Below are 20,385 nucleotides of genomic sequence, written 5' to 3'. Positions count from 1 at the left end.
GCCCGATTTTTTTTTTTTTCCCCTCATCTCAAAAAACCTAGGGTGGAGAGGTGGGGATGAGATAATTGTTTAGGGTGGAGAGGTGGGGTGCAGCCTGTCAGTGTCACATCAGTGCCCACCAGTGCAGCCCATCAGTGCCCACCAGTGCAGCCTATCAGTGCCACCTCATTAGTGCCCACCAGTGCAGCCTATCAGTGTCCATCAGTGCCACCTCATTGGTGTCTTATCAGTGCCCACCAGTGCAGCCCATCAGTGCCACCTCATCAATGCCCACCAATGCACCAGTGCATCCTATCATTGCCCACCAATGCACCAGTGCATCCTATCATTGCCCACCAGTGCATCACCTCATCAGTGCCAACCAGTGCATCACCACATCAGTGCCCACCAGTACAGCCCAATGTCATTCACTGCCACAGTGCCACCTCATCAATGCCCACCAGCGGAGCGCTCCAGGCATCTCCTAGCACAAGAAAGCTCCATTGTCCCTGGCCCTGACGTGCTGCCCCGCCTCTGCCTACAATCCCCAGAATGCAGAGCGGGCCTGTAACAGCCAATCGGCGGCGGCCACTGCCGACATCCTCCACTCAGTTACCGGCCCGCGCTGCATAATGGGGTTTGTAGGCAGAGGCAGGGTGCACAGCACGTCGGGGGATGTTTTTTTTACAGTGGAGGATGTCTGCAGCAGCGGCTGCCGATTGGCTGTTACAGGCCAGCTGGTTGGCTGCCGCGCTGGGTGTACCAAGATGGCCGCGGCTCCAGAGCTAGGCCGAAGCTTTCCTGTTGCTGTGACCACGACGGCAATCCGTTCGGCCTAGCTTCGGAGCCGTGGCACCGCTAGCGGCCATGTTAAATATCGGCCTAATTTTGGATAAAAATCGGCCGATGCCGATTTCTCCAAAGCGGCCAAATATCGTCCGATATATCGGCCTGTCGATATATCGGTCGACCTCTAGGATATACTGTATATATTTCTTTTGTTTCCCCAACGAATCCCAGAGCGCTGCTCAGGACTAAGGATGAGCTTGGGCGTGTTATTTGTATATACCATATTTATCGGCGTATAACACGCACAAGCTTACCATTGCCACAAATGCAGCCTCACCGTTGCCACGAATGCAGCCTCACCGTTGCCACGAATGCAGCCTCACCATTGCCATGAATGCAGCCTTACCATTGCAATCAATGCAGCCTCACATGTGCCATGAATGCAGCCTTACCATTGCCATCAGTGCAGCCTGATTGATGCCCATCTGCAGCCTCGGAGGGCAGAGGGAGGGTCTCGGAACAAGTGCCGACAGTTTACAAAGAGGAGAATCTCTTTTTTACTCTGTGGCCTCTTTAATACAAAGTCCCGCCTCCTACGATAGACAGAACATTCGTCCAATGGCATCCCAGGAGACAGTACTTCCAATACAGACGCTGCTGAGTAAACAGGGGATTCTCTTCATGTAATCTGACGGCGCTTGTCCTGCCCCCTCCCTGTCCCCCTCCGGTGGGGTATATACGGTATATATCTTTTGTGGCCATGTGGGGCACAAACAATATATATATATCCAAATCCCCAGGGGTGCCATATTAAATCAACAGGGGGGCCGCATTTGGCCCGCGGGCCTGACTTTGGACATGCCTGATCTACAGTAAGGAAAAAACGTATTTGATCCCCTGCTGAAATGATCAGTCTATTATTTTAATGGTAGGTTTATTTTAGCAGTGAGAGGCAGAACAACAACAAAAATATCCAGAAAATGCATTTAAAAAAAAGATCTAAATTGATTTGCATTTTACTGAGTGAAATAAGTATTTGATCCCCTATCAATCAGCAAGATTTCTGGCTCCCAGGTGTTTTCTATACAGGTAACAAGCTGAGATTAGGAGCATTCTCTCTTAGGGTGTGCTCCTAATCTCAGCTTGTTACCTGTATAAAATACACCTTTGAAGTTTACAAATGAACATCTGAATGATTCAGAGGAGAACTGGGTGAAAATGTTGTGGTCAGATGAGACCAAAATCAAGCTCTTTGGCATCAACCCATCGTGTTTGGAGGAGGAATGCTGCCTATTAGCTAGATTCAGATAGCTTTACGCCGGCGTATCAGTAGATACGCCGTCGTAACTCTGAATCTACGCCGTCCTAAATTTAAGCGTATTCTGGAAATCAGATACGCTTAAATTAGGCTAAGATACGGGCGGAGCAAGTCTCCTACGCCGTCGTATCTTAGGGTGCATATTTACGCTGGCCGCTAGGTGGCGCTTCCGTTGAGTTCGGCGTAGAATATGTAAATGACTAGATACGCCGATTCAGAAAAGTACGTGCGCCCTGCGCATTTTTTTACGTTGTTTACGTACGGCTTTTTCCGGCGTAAAGTTAATCGAACAAATAGCTGGCCTAGTCAATGTTAAGTATGGCCGTCGTTCCCGCGTCGAAATTTGAAAATTTTACGTCGTTTGCGTAAGTCGTCCGTGAATGGGGCTGGACGTAATTTACGTTCACGTCGAAACCAATACGTCCTTGCGGCGTACTTTGGAGCAATGCACACTGGGATATGTACACGGACGGCCCATGCGCCATTCGTAAAAAACGTCAATCACGTCGGGTCACTAACCATTTACATAAAACACGCCCCCCTCATCCTCATTTGAATTAGGCACGCTTACGCCGGCCCCATTTACGCTACGCCGCTGTAACTTAGGAGGCAAGTGCTTTGTGAATACAGCACTTGCCTCTCTGACTTACGGCGGCGTAGCTATATGATACCAAGAACTCCATCCCCACCATCAAACATGGAGGTGGAAACATTACGCTTTGGGGGTGTTTTTCTGCTAAGGGGACAGGACAACTTCACCCCATCAAAGGGACGATGGACGGGGCCATGAATCGTCAAATCTTGGGTGAGAATCTCCTTCCCTCAATCAGGGCATTGAAGATGGTCATGGATGGGTATTCCAGCATGACAAAGACACAAAACACACGGCCGAGGCAACAAAGGAGTGGCTCAAGAAGAAGCACATTAAGATCCTGGAGTGGCCCAGCCAGTCCCCAGACCTTAATCCCATAGAAAATATGTGGAGGGAGCTGAAGGTTCGAGTTACCAAATGTCAGCCTCGAAACCTTAAAGGGTCACTAAAGGAATTTTTTTTTTTAGCTGAAATGATTGTTTACAGGGCATAGAGACATAATAGTTAACTGATTCCTTTTAAAAATGATTAAAAAATAGATAAAAAACAATCATATAATGTGCCTGCAGTGTAGTTTCGTTTTTGTTGTTGTTTCCTGGTTCTCTGATGTACAGAGAGCCACTAGAGGGCAGTCAGCCAATAGAGAGCAGTGATACTTTGTCTAAAACTCCTCAGCACCAATCCAGTTTCGTTTTGCACACAATAATCACATTAGTGACCACCGTGAGAAATCTCCCAGCACTGTGGTTATCAGGAAACAGACAACCAGGAAGTGTCCAGAACAGAGAGGATTTACAGCAACATCAAAGCAAAAACGAACAATGAGGACATGAAACCAGGACTGCAGTAAGGTAAAGGAAGCTATTTAGCTAAAAAAAAAAATTCCTTTAGTGACCCTTTAATGACTTGGAGAAGATCTGCAAAGAGGAGTGGGACAAAATCCCTCCTGAGATGTGTGCAAACCTGGTGGCCAACTACAAGAAACGTCTGACCTCTATGGACTGATCATTTCTTTGTCAGTGGGCAAACGTACAAAATCCGCAAGGGTTCAAATACTTTTTTCCCTCACTGTATCCCCCTTCAAAAAAAAAAAAAAAAGCCATTTCAGGGACATTTGCCATTTTTTTCCCCACCTCTGAATGCCCCTACATTTCATTCTTCACACTTAGGCCCAGATTCACAAAGCACTTACGCCAATGTATATCAAGTTACGCCGACGTAAGTGCAAATGTGCACCGTTGTATCTGTGCGCCAGACCCACAAACAGATATGCGCCTAAAGCCAGGCTACACCCCGCCGACGTATCTTCCTTATGCTGGCGTAGGGTGGGCGCACATTTAGGCTGGGTGCATGGTGCCGCTCCCATTGATTAGCCATTCAAACATGCAAATGAGGGAAATACGGCGATTCACGAACCTGTGTGCGCCCGACGCAGGTTACGCGAGGTGCGTGTAAGTTGTATGTCCGGCGTAAAGTTATTCCCCATAAAGGAGGCGCAACCCAGCAGCAGACATGCAAAGGTCTGCACCAGGGAACACAGGCCGGCATATTTTACATTGGACGTGTCTGGCTGGGTGTAGGTTACGTTCACGCCCTACGAAGTGATCCGGCGTAGTTTAGGCAGTTGTTCTGACGTGGTTGTGAGCAGGCGCAGAGGGATGCATCCACGTCACGGCGCATGCGCAGTTCGTAATACGTATCTGTCTGGCGCTCGGCCCGTCATTTGCATGGGGTCACGCCTCATTTGCATGGGTCACGCCCACTTCCACCTACACCGGCCTACGCCTTTGAATCCTACGCCACGCTGGCGCAGCGTTGGGAGCACTGGCTTGCTGAATTCAATGCTTGCCTCTCCGCGCTACACCGGCGTGGCGTACGGCATTTGCGCTATGGCGGCGTAATGTGCGCCCACATTCTGTGAATCTGGGCCTTAATCTCTAAGGGCCAGATTCATAAAAGAGATACGACGGCGTATCTCCTGATACACCGTCGTATCTCTGAGATACGACTGTCGTATCTATGCGCCTGATTCATAGAATCGGGTTACGCATAGATAGCCCTAAGATCCGACAGGTGTAAGTTACACCGTCGGATCTTAGGCTGCAATTCTAGGCCGGCCGCTAGGTGGCGATTCCATTGCGGTCGGCGTAGAATATGCAAATTACTAGTTACGCCGATTCACGAACGTACGCTTTGCCTGTCGCTGTAAATTTACGTAGTTTCCGTAGAGATACGCGGCGTAAAGATAAACCTGCCCTCTAGGTGGTCTAGCCAATGTTAAATATGGCCGTCGTTCCCGCGTCGAAATTTGAAATTTCACGTCGTTTGCGTAAGTCGTCCGTGAATGGCGCTGGACGCCATTTACGTTAACGTCGAAACCAATGACGTCCTGGCGACGTCATTTAGCGCAATGCACGTCGGGAAATTTTAGGGACGGAGCATGCGCAGTACGTTCGGCGCGGGAACGCGCCTAATTTAAATGGTCCCCGCCCCATTTGAATTAGGCGGGCTTGCGCCGGGCGGATTTACGCTACGCCGCCGCAACTTTACAGGCAAGTGCTTTGTGAATCAAGCACTTGCCCGTAAAACTTGCGGCGGTGTAACGTAAATGTAATACGTTACGCCGCCGCAGAGTAAGCCGATTTTACCTGAATCTGGCCCTAAGTATAGAAAATAAAAAGTTTAGAGCGCAAATTCCATCCATATTCCTGATGTCAATGCATAAGAGATGACTAGGGCTGATTTCATTGTAGGGAATTATTCTGGCCTCTGCTGTCCTTGGTGTAATTTAGCTTGTTATCTAATGTGATTAGCTGGTATTTTTGATGGATTCTTATTACAGATAAATGCTGTGTTCACAATCCAGATCTTAAAAATGAACTCCAGGCAGACATAAAAGATGCAGATTAATGCAGACCTGTATTCATTGGTACATCATTAAATGTATTTTACTCTCTCTCTTCCCTTCATTGAAGGCCACTGACTGACAGGTTATACTGCCACCTGCAGGAGAATTGTATTCTGGCAAACAAAAACACTTGTGGCCAGCTCTGCATAAATCCTTCTACTCACTACATGCCGCTGTTTTTTTGTTTTTTTCCCCTGGTGTCAAGGAAGATAAATTACTTTTCAGTTTTTTTTTTTTTTTTCTGCCGAGTTCTTTTTTCTTCAATCAAAATTTCTGCCTCCACTTCCCGCCCAAGGTACGTCTATGGACGTTCTTGACTTTGAGCGAGGATATCTGAATGATGGGTGCAGCTACAGGCATCATTTAGCTATCGTCTTTTAGAGCCGGCGATTCTGCGCACCGTAAGAATGATCATAGCGACTGTTCCACCGCTTGATCGTTCTTACAGGCGGCGAGAGGGGATGCTCCCGCCGCCCTCCGGTGCTTCTACCGACTCACCGCTGCAATCGGTGAGTCAGAGAACAGATGCGCTGGCCCCGGATGCCTACCATAGAGATTTCTGGCGTACAAGATGGTCGCCGGAGTCTCTATGATCGTTCCATGGCCAGGCGCGATGTTATGACATCACGCCCGGCCTCTACATTCAAAAAAATTACGCTGCCTCGGCTGAGAGGCTGAGATCGTTTTTTTTTTTATTATTTCAGGCTTCCCAGCCTAGAGGTAAGATGTGGGGTCTTATTGACCCCCCCATATCTCGCTGTAAAGAGGACCTGTCTTATTCCTATTACAAGGGATGTTTACATTCCTTGTAATAGGAATAAAGGTGATCAATTATTTTTTTTAAAGTGTCAAAGTAAAAAGTTTAAAGTAGAATTAACAATAAAAAAAATTATGTTTTTTTTTTTAAATTGCCCCTGTCCCCGGTAGCTCGCACGCAGAAGCGAACGCATACGTAAGTCCCACATATGAAAACGGTGTTCAGAACGTTGGAGAGAGAGCAATAATCCTAGCCCTAGACCTCTTCTGTAACTCTAAACATGTAACCAGTAAAAAAAAAAAATAAGGCCTCGCCCATGGCGATTTTTAAGTACCGAAGTTTGGCGCCATTCCACGAGCGTGTGCAATTTTGAAGGGTGAAATGTTGGGTATCTATTTACTCTGCGTAACATCATATTTCACATTGTACAAAAAAATTGGGCTAACTTTTTAATGTTTTTTTTTTTTTTTTTAAAAGCATGTAACATTTTTTTTTGTTTTTTTTTACGTGTTTGAAAAATTGCTGCGCAAATACCGTGCAAGATAAAAAGTTGCAATTACCGCAATTTTATTCTCTAGGATCCCTGCTAAAAAAAACCATACATAATGTTTGGGGGTTCTATGTAATTTTCTAGCAAAAAAATTATGATTTTTACATGTAGGAGGGAAGTGCCAGAAGAGGCCCGGATGAGAAGTGGTTAAACTAATCTCTGCATATCAGCTATGACTGAGGGAAGGAATAGCCATTTACTCCAGCAGAAGAAATCAAGTATTTAGGCTCCCTCAGTGGTCAGATCTTCCTTTCATTACTCTCAGACCCTAAATTCCAAAGCCTAGCCCAAGCCTGACCCCCAATCCACCTGAAAACTTTAAACTTCCATGTCCCCCAAGCCCTCTGTGAAGTTTTTTCAGCATGAGGGGGTGCTCCTGTTTCCAAACTTAGGGGACATTTGTTAGCCTCTGAGCACATTTGGGTTGTCAACATGTCAGATTCTTGGGCGCAAGAGGTGAATTCCAGGAGCTGGTGACATCCAGGATGCATTCTTGCATGTCCCCATGTTTCTAATGCATTAACAATTACTTTGTTTTGCTGTGGGATGATAGCACTTTGTGGCTCTTCCATTTGGCCCTTGTACTAGCCTTTCTACACACTCAGGGCATGCCTATTGCAAAGGTTTGGCTGGGTCCTGAATGATTCAGAAATCAGCTTTGGAACTAACCACTTGTGGTCACTATTTTATTTATTTATGGACTCAAATTTTCTTATATTGGGTTTATTAGTTTTGTCACTGTGAGAGATCACTATGTACTATTTATATCAGGGGTCATCAACCCCCGGTCCCCGACCCACTACCGGGCCGTGGCCCTTCTGCAGATGGGCCGCGGGTGCGGGCGGCCGTCAAGAGACATGCTGGACTGCCTGTGTTGTGCCAAGAATGGTTTCCCCGTCGTAATCTGTTCCCAAAGCAAAGGGCTGGAGAGGCGGGGCGGTATTAGGATTATTAGCATTCGTGGGACAGTACGAGAAGCGGCAATGCAGAGGGCTGGAGAGGCGGAGTTCCGACCGAGAGTCAGGGGGGGTGAGAGCACTGGGTGAAAGAAGCGGGCGGGCAAGCAGAGATATCATCTCTCTCCGCCCCCTGCATCACCGCTCTTCCGCCCTCAAAGCCAGTGCTTTGTCTCAGTGTCAGAGGGAGCAGAGAGATGACATCATCTCACACTGCCCACCCCGCATCGCTGCTCTCCTGTGGCTCTTCCTTGTTCAGTGGCGCAGATTGCCTGCCTCCCCCCCTGGACAGCTAATCAGGAATGGCAGAAGCGTAGAGCCAGAAATTGACAGCCGAAGAAATCCTGGACCCTCCCTCTGCCAGGTGAGACCGGATGCATCATGAGGAGGGAGACACCCTGCTACATCCAGAGGGGCGATCCCACATTTTTTTTTTAACGTCATCAGTGACAGGTGAGCTGTGTGTGGGTGTGCTGGGACTTGTAGTTCACCCCCTCAGCTGTCTGCCTGATATACCACAAGGGGCACTCCACTCACTCAGCATCTGGTGACAGGCAACATGGCAGGTGGCGTGGCAAGTGACATTCCACATCTGGTGACAGGCAACGTGGCAGGTGGCAATCCACATCTTGTGGCAGGTGATGTGGCAAGTGACTATCCACATCTGGTAGCAGGCGACAGTGGTAAGTAACGCACTCAGGGTTCCCACTGATTTCTACATTATGGTGACTATTTAATTTATTACTACAATGTAATAATACAAATAATGCGCTTCAATCACCCTGACACCATATTAAGCATGGTGCTGTGATGATTAAAGTGCTAACACCAGCTATAGCCCGAAAAAAAAATGCGAGTCGTACCCCCCCACCCCCACCCCCTGGTCCTTGGCACAATTTTCTCCACGCAGCCGGTCCCTGGTGCCAAAAAGGTTGGGGACCACTGATTTATATACTGTTTATATACAGTGAGTAATCACTGTTTGTCATTTATTGGATATAATTATTCATTTATTGTATTGTTTTAGCGCTACACTTACACATCACATATTTCATTTGCTTTTTTTCAATTAGCCGTTTTAGCAACTACATTATTTTCTGGCAGCACAGGGTTACTTACCACATATTCTCTATGTAGAAGTGCACCCCAGAACTCAGCACATAGCGCACCCCTAAACTCTGTACTATGTACCAAGTGCACCCTGGAACTCTGCATGTAGCGCACCATCATGTAATGGAAATGAACAAACGCAGACACTATACAGTCCATCTTATTAACAAACATGGCTCCTTCGATAGATACAATGGAGAAATGAGTGTAGACGTGAGATAAATGGTATAAAAAGTGTCCCAATCAGTGACTTAAGTATGGAGTTATGCATATTTTTTGCATACGGCTTCAATTTTTCTTTAAGATATTTATATATATATATTTTTTTTCAATGTTTTTATTAATGTTTTTAGATTCACATGTAAAAACGGTGAAGTATGACATTTCTACTTTGTGCAATTGTAATGTTTATTTTTCACAATCTGTTAATATTAGGTTACTCCTACTCTCTAATCCCATGATTATGAGATCAGTGGATCAGTTATATCTTATGTGCAAAAACAGCAGAAACCAGAAATGAGCCGATTCAGACTGGTGATTACTGGCAGAGCCGAGCCTGTTACTTGTACCCTGCAAACCTCCTCCATCCTTTGCCAGCCTTTCATTGTCTGTGGCGTCCTGCCAGCAGTGTGAGGCTTGTCGTGGCTGAATAGGACTTTGTGCTGAACGAAATACTGAAATGAAATAAACTGCGTTCCTTCTGGCTTCTTTCAGGCTGATAACCACCCAGTTGTTCTGGAAATCACTGCTGAAACACTCGCTGCTGCCAACTGTGTAACTGACTTCATCCGGATTGCTGGAGCGCAGAGAAGCTGGCAGTTCTGGGCAGTTGTTGCACCTAGAGCAATGGCTAATAGTACTAATAATCGCTTGAATATTCGAATGCCTTGTACACTCGATCAGAATTTCCGATGAAAAACGTCAGACGGAATTTTTTCATCGAATATTCCGACCATGTGTGTGCCCCATCCGAGTTTTTCCTTTGGAAATTCCGATGAACTTAGAAGGAGAACAAGTCCGACTGAAAAAAATTCTATCGGAAATTCGTGGCTTGCAGTCTCCGCTCTAATTCCTCCCAAAGGTGTTCTATCGGGTTGAGTTCAAGACTTTGTGCAGGCCAGTCAAGTTCCTCCACCCCAACTCACTCATCCATATCTCCGTGTACCTTGCTTTGTGCACTGGTCCAAATCATTAGGTAGATGTGACGCTGCTCCGAGGGCAAGGGGAGGAGAGTCGGCAGTGGCGGCTGGTGCTCAAAATTTTTGGGGGGGCGCAAACGTAAAAAAAAAAAAATTGCAGCCTCACTGTGCCCATCAAATGCAGCCACTGTGCCATCAATTGTCACCACTGTGCCACTGCCATGCCATCAAACTCGGCCTCTGTGCCATCAATTATCACCACTGTGCCATGCCATCAAATGCAGTCACTATGCCATCAATTCGCACCACTGTGCCATGCCATCAAATGCAGTCACTGTGCCATGCCATCAAACGCAGCCACTGTGCCATCAATTATCACCACTGTGCCATGCCATCAAATGCAGTCACTATGCCATCAATTTGCACCACTGTGCCATGCCATCAAACGCAGTCACTGTGCCATGCCATCAAACGCAGTCACTGTGCCATGCCATCAAACGCAGTCGCTGTGCCATGCCATCAAACGCAGTCGCTGTGCCATGCCATCAAACGCAGTCGCTGTGCCATGCCATCAAACGCAGTCGCTGTGCCATGCCATCAAACGCAGTCGCTGTGCCATGCCATCAAACGCAGTCGCTGTGCCATGCCATCAAACGCAGTCACTGTGCCATGCCATCAAATGCATCCACTGTGCCATCAATTGTCACCACTGTGTCATGCCATCAAACGCAGCCACTGTGCCCCTCAATTGTCGCCACTGTGCCAATTGTCGCCACTATGCCCCTCAATTGTCACCACTGTGCCAATTGTCACCACTGTGCCCTTTAATTGTCGCCACTGTGCCCATTGATGCCACTGTGCCCATTGTCACTACTGTGCCCATTGATGCCTCTGTGCCCATTGTTACTACTGTGCCCATTGATGCCTCTGTGCCCATTGTTACTACTGTGCCCATTGATGCCTCTGTGCCCATTGTTACTACTGTGCCCATTGATGCCTCTGTGCCCTTTGTCGCCTCTGTGCCCATTGTCGCTGCTGTGCCCTGTAAAACGCACTTACCTTAATCCTTTGACGTCCCTCGATGTCTTCTTCTCCCGCCTTGGCGACACTTCAGCCAATCAGGTTACCGATAACCAGAATCGGCGAACCTGATTGGCTGAGACGGCCGTCCGTCTTATCCAAGGAACGCACCCCGTACGTTCCCTGGATAAGACATCCGGGAGGACGAGGGCTGTACACGGAAAGCCTTTCAGAGCCGCTGGCTCTGATAGGCACTTCCGCACAGCCAACCAGCTGCCGTTATTCAGGTGGTCGGCGCTAAAATGTACGGCCACCTTGAATAAGACCAGCGGCAGCTGGGCTGGCAATAATAACATACATTCATGCAATGCATGAATGCATGTTATTTTCAGTGGCGGTGCGGAGCCAGAGGGGGCGGCGCTCCAGCGCCCTCTATGGACGGACCGCCGCTGGGAGTCGGTAGTGATACAGCTCATAGGTGAAGGTCCGAATAGGTATCAGTACCTGTGCTTTAGAGAGGTAAATTTGACACTGCTCATAGGGCAGGAGGAAGAATGTCGGCAGTGACATTGCTAAGGTTGAGGGTCAGGATAGGCACTGCTGCTTTGGAAAGAAGAAGATGTGACACTGCTCCTAGGGCAGATGAAGAGAGTGAGTAATGACACTGCTTATAGCTGAGGGTCAAGATAGGCTTCATTCTGCTGATTTGTAAAGGAGGCCGATGTGACACTGCTCTTAGGGTGGGGGAAAAGAGCCAGTTGTGACATTAATCATGGATTAGGGTCATAGTGCCAGATTCTCAAAGAATCGGCGTTGGCGTAGTGTAAGCCATTTACACCACGCCACCGCAACTTACTGGAGCAAGTGCCTTATTCTCCAAGCACTTGCTCCGTAATTTGCGGCGGCGTAGTGTAAATGGCCCGGCGTATGGCCGCGTAATTCAAAGGGGGCGGCTTGTATTCAAATTAAGCGCACCCCCGCGCCGATCGAACTGCGCATGCGCCGGGCGGAAAAAGAGCCCACTGCACATGCTCCAGCTCACGACGGAAAATGTCAATGACGCCGACGTGAGCGTCATTGACGTAAAGTCGTATTTCGCGGACGACTTAGTAAAACAACGTAACCGACGGAAAAAGACGACGCTGACCCGACGCCATACTTAACATGGCATACGGCAGACTGGTGTAAGGTTACCCCTCATATAGCAGGGGTAACCTTACGCTTACGGAAACGACGTAAACGACGACTACGCGGCGCAAATTCGTTCGGGAATCGGCGTATCAGGCTCATTTGCATAGTCAAATGAGAACTGACCGTAAGCGCCACCTAGCGGCCAGCGTCGAATTACATCTAAGATCCGACGGTGTAAGTGACTTACACCTGTCGAATCTTGGCCGTATCTATGCGAAAATTATTCTAGGAATCACTCGCATAGATACCCGGGGCCAAAAATAGAGATACGACGGTGTTTCCTGAGATACACCGTCGTAACTCTTTTGAGAATCTGGCCCATAGCCATTAGTACTGCTGCATTGGAGAGAGAAAAATGTTACATTGCTTCTAGGGCGGGAGGATGAATGTCAGCAGTGACGCCACTCATGTTGAGGGTCAGGATAGTCATCAGCACTGCTGCTTTTGAAAGAACCAAATGTGACATTGCTCCTAGAGCAAAGGGAAGATGGAAAGTAGTGACACTACTCATGGCTGAGGGTCACGATGGGCATCAGTACTGCTTTGTTGGAAAGATGCAGATGTGGCACTGCTCTTAGGGCAGCGGAGGAGAAAAAGATGAATACCTCTAAGTGAGGTGAGATTTTTCGGGCAACCAAAAAATGATTGTGACAACTAGGTCATAAAAATATAAATTTTAATACATTAGTTCAAAACATAAACATTTCATAATGACAACATTATTTAAAAAAATGAAAAATTTCCGGATTGAAAAAATTGTTACTGCTAGAGGATCACCACACACCCCAGGACTAGGCTAAGGGTATAGGTGATCATTTATCCGACGCGTTTCAGATGTCTCAGTAATACATCTTTCTTCAGGGAACAGAAAGCAGTAAGAGTTTTTCCTAAAACAAAAGAAGGGTATATAATAACATACATATAAAATATACCTGTGACCAAAGATTTGTTTTTTGACATTTGCAGCATGTGGAGAAAAAAAGGGGAGAGATGGAAAGCTCAATATGTAAAAGGAAGTGGAACTCACCCCTTTCCAGACACAGAGCGCCTAGATCATCCCCATGGAGCTTGTAGGTGACCCGCAATCAGGGCGACCAAACCAGATGGTGTGCTTAATGTCCATAACGATCCCCCAATCCAGAGGGCTCCATAACCATGGGGGGGTGGAATAACATAAGTCTCCACAACAGAGTCAGCAGTCATAGAACAATAAGAGGTGTCATGGCTGAGGAGAGATTTAGGTAGATATGTACAGGGAGGGTATTAGATTCTTCACTAAAAGGTGAGGCTAAAAATAGAAAAAATCTCCCTAAAGTGTACTTACCACTCCAAGTGCATCAGCTCAAATAAAAATGAACAAACATTCCAGTCATGAAAATCAAACTTGACCAGAAACCAAAATGACCTCCAACTCCAACAAGGGAAAGGAGGAAAATGAGTGCTGACAGGAACCCCCCTGACTTCCCTTTATACTTACTTTAAGGATGATGGGCCTCAGGTGTAAATGATCTACTCACTTCAGCGATATAACAGCTGTTCCTTGGATTAAATGGGGTAATTGCTTATGGGTGGAGCGATGGATAAACATTAGAAGTCAACAAGCGTGACTCCTATCCACCAAATCCACCGTGTTTGGCGTGCAAACAGCGCGCCCACTACTGACGTCAGCGTCAGGTGACCGAGCTCTAATCAGTCAGGGCACAACACCGTGGCCATGCCGCTGGTGACGCACATCCTGTGCGTCACACAGCACATGACCCACGATGTCTAGTGTAGTCACAAAATCCCAAAGGTCATGTGACAGCAGCGCACCCAATCAGGTGCACGAGATGTCAGATGACTGGACCGGAACGCAATGCACACATTGGAGCCGCCCATTGTGCGCGTCACAACGACGCGAATGGAGTGCGCTCAACAACCGGACAGGGGAAAGCAAAAGAGTGTCCGCACAAAAGGAGCGGACATTACTGCCCACTCAAAAGAGCCGAGTAGTCCATGTGTTTAAACGACAACAATAAAATTGCAATTTCGGGACATCATTGGACCAGGAACCAGGGGAGATGGGAAGGTCAAAGGATAAATGCAGGGCAAATAAAATAGGACCATTGGAGGAACGCTTCATGAAATGAGGGCGAACTCCTAAAGACAGGGCAAAGATGTTAACTATGCCTAAATACTTAAGAACTGGCAGATGAAGGGTCTGACAGTTAGAAAAAGGGGGATAAAGTCACCACTGCCGGGTAAGAGAGTGCCCCTAGGGCATGGAATGCCCCTGGGGCAGGCACCAAGGTGCTACTCTCCCCCGGCAGTGGATGGAGGAGCCCTCTTGTGATTGGTTGGAGTGGGATCATCACGGACACCAAAAAACATCCAGAAAGGGCCGATTGAAAAGCGGTACCTATCACATATGGCTCCTAGTTGGAGAACCACAAGGTGCACTGTCAACAAATCATCAATAGTTGATCACAGGTTTACAATCAAAAATTTCATGTATAAATCCAAGAAAGACTTTTTGACTCATACATTTACAAAATCAAAATCATACAATAATTTATAAATGTAAATCCTACTTCTTACAAATCTCAACCTAAGGCCCCAGTGTCCCAAAGGGTACAGTTAGGGTCTAAGTAGGGAAAAAGAGGGGGGGAGGGGGGGGGGGGGAAAGGGGGGGGGGGGGGGGGGAAGGGGGGGTTTTTTGGAAAAGAGAATTTTGGCAGTTGGTCGATTCAGGAAAAGGGGGAGGGGGAAGGGGCAGGAGGATGATCTCCCAATGGCATATGGAGGCTAGTCCGTCTTCCCCGAACTGAACCCCTCTAAGAAGGGCCTAAAGCTCTCCATCTCATTAAGTCCTGGAAAGATTGTAGCTTTAAGGCGTCTAATCCAGCGCATCTCGCGCTGGAGAAGTACCTTATTCCAGTCCCCCCCACGTAGAGGGATATGTATTCTGTCAAGAACGGAAAAGTTGACTTTGGGCATGTGATACCCATGTGCTTTGGCCACGTGTCTCCCAAGGGGTAAATACAAGTTGCCAATTCTCATGGAATGCATGTGTTTTTCCACTCTTTTATGAAATGGTTGTTTGGTCTTGCCAACGTAGAAGGAACCACACTGGCACTGCATGAGGTAGACTACCCCCCGTGTAGTACAGTTGGCAAAATGTTTCAACGAGAGGGTCTCCCCGTTGGGCAATGCCAGTGTGGTCCTCCTACCAATGACCTCACATTGCGCGCAATGTCCACATGGGAAAGTCCCATGGGTCTTGCAGGGGTCTTTGGCAGAGTTGCCTTTGTATTCACTCCGGACCAAAATGGTCCCCAGTGAGTCCGCACGTTTAAACGTAAGTTGAGGTCTATCCAAGAGTAAATTTTGGAGGATGGGGTCCTCAGTGAGTATAGGCCAAAATTTTGTTATTATCCTTCTAATTCTTGCATGCTCGTTTGAGAACCCCAAAATGATCCTTGAGTTGTTTTCTTCAGACCTAACATTTTGTGATTTGGTTTTAAAAATCAACTTGCGTCTGTGTAGGGCTTTAACTCTGTTAAACGCTTTCCGTAGACAAGTTTTTGTGTACCCCCTAGCGGATAGCCGGAGAGAGAGTGCATTGCATTGTTCGTGGAAGTCATCTTCCATCGAACAGTTTCTCCTGATTCTAAGGAACTGGCTATAGGGTATAGACCTCTTGAGAGGTTCGGGGTGAAAGCTACCCGCATGTAATATGGTATTCCCGTCGGTCTCTTTCCTAAACAGAGTGGAATAAAATTTACCATCGGGGTCTTTTTTGATTTTGATGTCCAAAAAACTGATTTCTAATTGATCATGAGACATGGTAAAAAAACAAATTAAATTTGTTGATATTCATAAGTCTCAGAAGTTCGTCGAGGCCACTTTGCGGTCCATCCCAAATAATAAAAATGTCGTCGATGTAACGCTGCCAAATCAAAATATGAGCAGCGCACATCGACGCATTCTCTCCCAGGAGGAAATCCCGCTCCCACTCCCCCAGGTACAGGTTGGCGTAGGAAGGTGCGCAGCACGTTCCCATAGCCACACCCTGTACCTGGAGGTAGTGGGAGCCCTGGAAGAGAAAGGTGTTATGGTACAAAATAAATTCTAACATAGTAAGGATGAAGGTGTTAAACTTGAAATCAGTAGTTGGCTGCTGCTTGAGAACCTGTTCAACAGCCCTCAACCCAAATGAATGGGGAATGCTGTTGTACAGGGTCTCAACGTCGACGGAGACCAAAATGGCGTCCGTCGGTATCGTCATATCTTCAAGCATCTGTAGAAGATGTATTGTATCTTTGGTGTAAGATGGTAGGTTGAGAACGTGTGGTCTCAAATATTGGTCAATGACCTCACTGACACCTTCAGAGATTGAGCCATTACCCGATATTATGGGTCTCCCTGGAGGGTCCACAAGGTTTTTGTGGACCTTGGGGAGAGCATAGAAGGTGGGTTGTCTGGGATGTTGAACCCTTATAAAGTCCCATAGGTCTTTAATTATGACTCCTCGATGAAAAAAGTCATCGACGAGATCATAAAATTGTTTATTAAAGCCATCAACCTGAGCTGGCGAAATTTTAAGATAGCATTGTTTGTTGTTTAGGATTTTGAGACACATTCGCTCATAATTACTGTTGTTCATCAAGACCACATTTCCCCCTTTGTCAGAGGCTTTGATAGTAATATCTGGAAGATTTCTAAGAGTTTTCAAAGCTAGTTGTTGTTCGGAACTTAGATTTGAATGGACACTGTCCTTTTTCATAGCTTCAAGCTCTTTGGCAGTTTCTCTGACGAAGTGGGAAATGGCTGGATTTTGATTAAGCAAAGGAAATTTATTTGATCTTCGTTTGAATCTGGACATTGGATCCTTATTTTTGATGTTATCCTCATTATCCATTTCCTCCAAATCCTCGTCCTCCCAAGCTCCATCCAATGTCTCATTCTCCTGAAGTAGGAGATTTAGATCCCTAAGGGCTTTGAAATCTGCTGCCTTAAGGTTGGGGGCCAACTCTTTGAGTGGATCAATATGTTTTACATATAGGCTTTTGTAAAATAGCCTACGGGCAAACAAATGTATGTCTTTAACAGCATCAAATATATTCGTACCCATATTAGGACAGAAGGAAAGTCCCAATGACAGGACCTCATGCTCTACTGCTGTGAGGCTATGGGAGGAAAGATTGATGATGTTCAGACCTCCTCCTGGTTCAGAATCGGTAGTGCAGGGGGTATATCCATTATTGTTAGGTTGGGGGATGCTGGGCAGCGGAGGAGAGCCGGTAGTGACACTGCTCATGAATGAGGGTCATGATGGGCAGACGTGGCACTGCTCTTAGGGCAGCATACGAGAGCCGGTAGTGACACTGCTCATGAATGAGGGTCAAGATGGGCATCAATACTGCTGCTTTAGAAAGAAGCTCATATGACACTGCTCCTAGTGCAGGGGAAGACATTCATTAGCGACACTGCTAATAGGGAAGAGAGTTAAGTTGGCCCTAGATGGTTCGAAATTTGTCCGGTTCAGCAGGGATGCCGTCGTATTTTAGCTGTCTATTTACGCTGTCCGCTAGGGGCGTGTACGCTGATTTACGCCTAGAATATGTAAATCGGCAAGATACGCCTATTCACGAACGTACGCTCGCCCGTCGCAGTACAGATATGCCGCTTACGTAAGGCTTTTCAGGCGTAAAGATAAACCACCAAAAAGATGGTGCAGCCAATGTTAAGTATGGACGTCGGACAGCCGTCAAATTTATCAGGTTTTACGTTGTTTGCGTAACTCGTCCGTGAATGGGGCTGGGCGTAAGTTACGTTCACGTCGAAAGCATTGACTTTTTGCGACGTGATTTCACGTCGCAAAAAGTCAATGCTTTCGACGTGAACGTAACTTACGCCCAGTCCCATTCACGGAGGAGTTACGCAAACGACGTAAAACGTGAAAAATTTGGCGGCTGTCCGTTCGTTCGAAACCTCATTTACGTGAGATCACGAATAATTTCCATAAAACACGCCCACCTCTTACACATTTGAATTAGGTGGGCTTACGCAGGCCAATTTACGCTACGTCGCCGCAACTTACGGAGCAAGTGCTTTGTGAATACTGCACTTGCCTCTCTAACTTGTGGCGGCGTAGCGTAAATAACATACGTTACGCCCGCACAAAGTTAAGCCGTCGTACGTGAATCTACCTATAAATGTACTAAAATTTCAGTTGCACTTTAACTTTGGATATTGGTGTTGCAAGCAACAGTGTAAATCACTATGCCGCCATGTTGCCATCATTTCCACTTGGTTGCTATGAGTTCCTGCACTTTGCACACAATTCCTGCACATTTTTGCATCTTTATTCAACTATTTTGATTATATTCCTGTTTTTGTTCTACTTTCAGATCCGCCACTTTGTGGTATCCGTGAATGGCCTCAACGTCCTACATTGTCATTTCAGAGCTGTCAGCAACCTCGTCCTTACCGGCCCGCGGACCATTGTCATGGAAGTGATGGAGGAGGTAGAACCGTGAATTGCGGGAAGTGCAGGAGGGGGAATGTGGCCGTTCCGGCTGTTCTTAACCAAAGCAAAACCAATTCTCTGTTATTCTGTGTTGGGAAAGTTGCCAGTTCCGTCCAGACCAGCCCTCCCCTCCTGCCACCGTTCTTCAATTTTTGGTTTCTGAGCCTCAATAAGCCTCCGCTGCTCCAAGGTGAAACTTGAAAAGAAACATAAAAAACTGGACTATGTTGTTGTTTCTGATGTTCTCACAAAGAATAAGCTGTGCTAATATTTCTCTATGTACTGTATGTGTGCTATGTGTGGAAATGGAATATATTGTGAATGCCTAACATTCAAGAAGTGCCATTACACAATCACAGTGATGTCTGTAAATCTAGCAACGGGCCTTGTGTGCGACCAGCCTTTATCAGCCAATCACGTATGTCCATTTATTATCAAAAGGCAAACTTAGAGGCGGATGTCTCATAGGGTTTGGCAAAAGATGAGAGATTTTCTCTTCCCATAATGATTACTGAGCATACAAAACCACTGTGACTTTTCCTCTCCGAATGTTGGATATTATTTTCAAAGCCTGCACAGTAAAAGGACCATTTCCTTTTTATTTCTCCAAACAAAAAGCAAACTGTACTGAAAGGGTGTCAAAATATGTTTGTGAGAAGCCTCTGATGGAAGCTGCCATCTTCTGGCTTGTAAAAGACTTCCAAGGCAATAAAGCTGCACCTATTCAGATTTAGGCTGGCCAACAGCTAAAAACCAAACTGATTCCCCTATCCACACAAGCAAGGTGGATGGAGGAGTGCCCACTCTTCCTTGCCCACTCTTCCTTGCCCACTCTTCCTTGCCCACTCTTCCTTGCCCACTCTTCCTTGCCCACTCTTCCTTGCCCACTCTTCCTTGCCCACTCTTCCTTGCCCACTCTTCCTTGCCCACTCTTCCTTGCCCACTCTTCCTTGCCCACTCTTCCTTGCCCACTCTTCCTTGCCCACTCTTCATTCCCCACTATGCCATTATATTCTAACAGCAGGACTCAGAATACACTCATCAGCAGCTGAAACCACTAAGAGAGAAAGATTTCCCAACAAGCCCGTTCTAAGTCGATCATTAGACTTTTCTCAACTTCTATTGCGCGGGATTGGCCACACATGGATCAACATTTGTCCAATCACTGCTGAACCGCCTGAATTTTGATCCATCTTTGGCCAGTTTTACTCAATGTGATGCCATTGCCCCGGAACAAATATACAACCCAGACTTCAGGCAATGACAGCATCCATCTGGAGAGTCTCACATGGAAATTTTTCACAGATCAAGCACAATATGGAAAACCAAAGAGTGCAATCAGCGCAAAAATAATAATAATAATAATAATGAACCTCCCCCCTCACAATTGCAAGCTGAACACTGACAGGACAATCAAAAAATCCAAAAAGTGCAAAATATGTATAAGAAAATAGTGCAGCGCAATAAAAACGTTGTAAAAAATAGTGATACAGACGGGCAAAAAAAATAGCGTACAGACGGGCAAACATGTCCGATGAAAACGGTCCGCCGGACCGTTTTCAGCG

At 46.7% G+C, this 20,385-nt stretch overlaps 1 protein-coding gene across 2 annotated transcripts in view; it reads left to right on the top strand.

The window, feature by feature from the left end:
* Nucleotides 1–19,881, top strand: part of DEPTOR (DEP domain containing MTOR interacting protein) — a 173,754-nt gene extending 153,873 nt beyond the window's left edge. For both annotated transcript variants that reach the window (XM_040354915.1, XM_040354916.1), the window contains exon 10: nt 18,702–19,881. In XM_040354915.1, the coding sequence (XP_040210849.1) occupies nt 18,702–18,830 (129 nt within the window). In that variant the 3' untranslated portion in view covers nt 18,831–19,881. The remainder of the gene's footprint in view (nt 1–18,701) is intronic.
* The last annotated feature ends 504 nt before the right edge of the window (nt 19,882–20,385 follow it).

The sequence above is a fragment of the Rana temporaria genome, chromosome 5 (genome assembly GCF_905171775.1).
Source record: "Rana temporaria chromosome 5, aRanTem1.1, whole genome shotgun sequence".
NCBI lineage: Eukaryota > Metazoa > Chordata > Amphibia > Anura > Ranidae > Rana > Rana temporaria.
The sequence above is the reverse complement of the archived record's forward strand: the minus strand, read 5'-3'. Positions and strand labels throughout refer to the sequence as shown.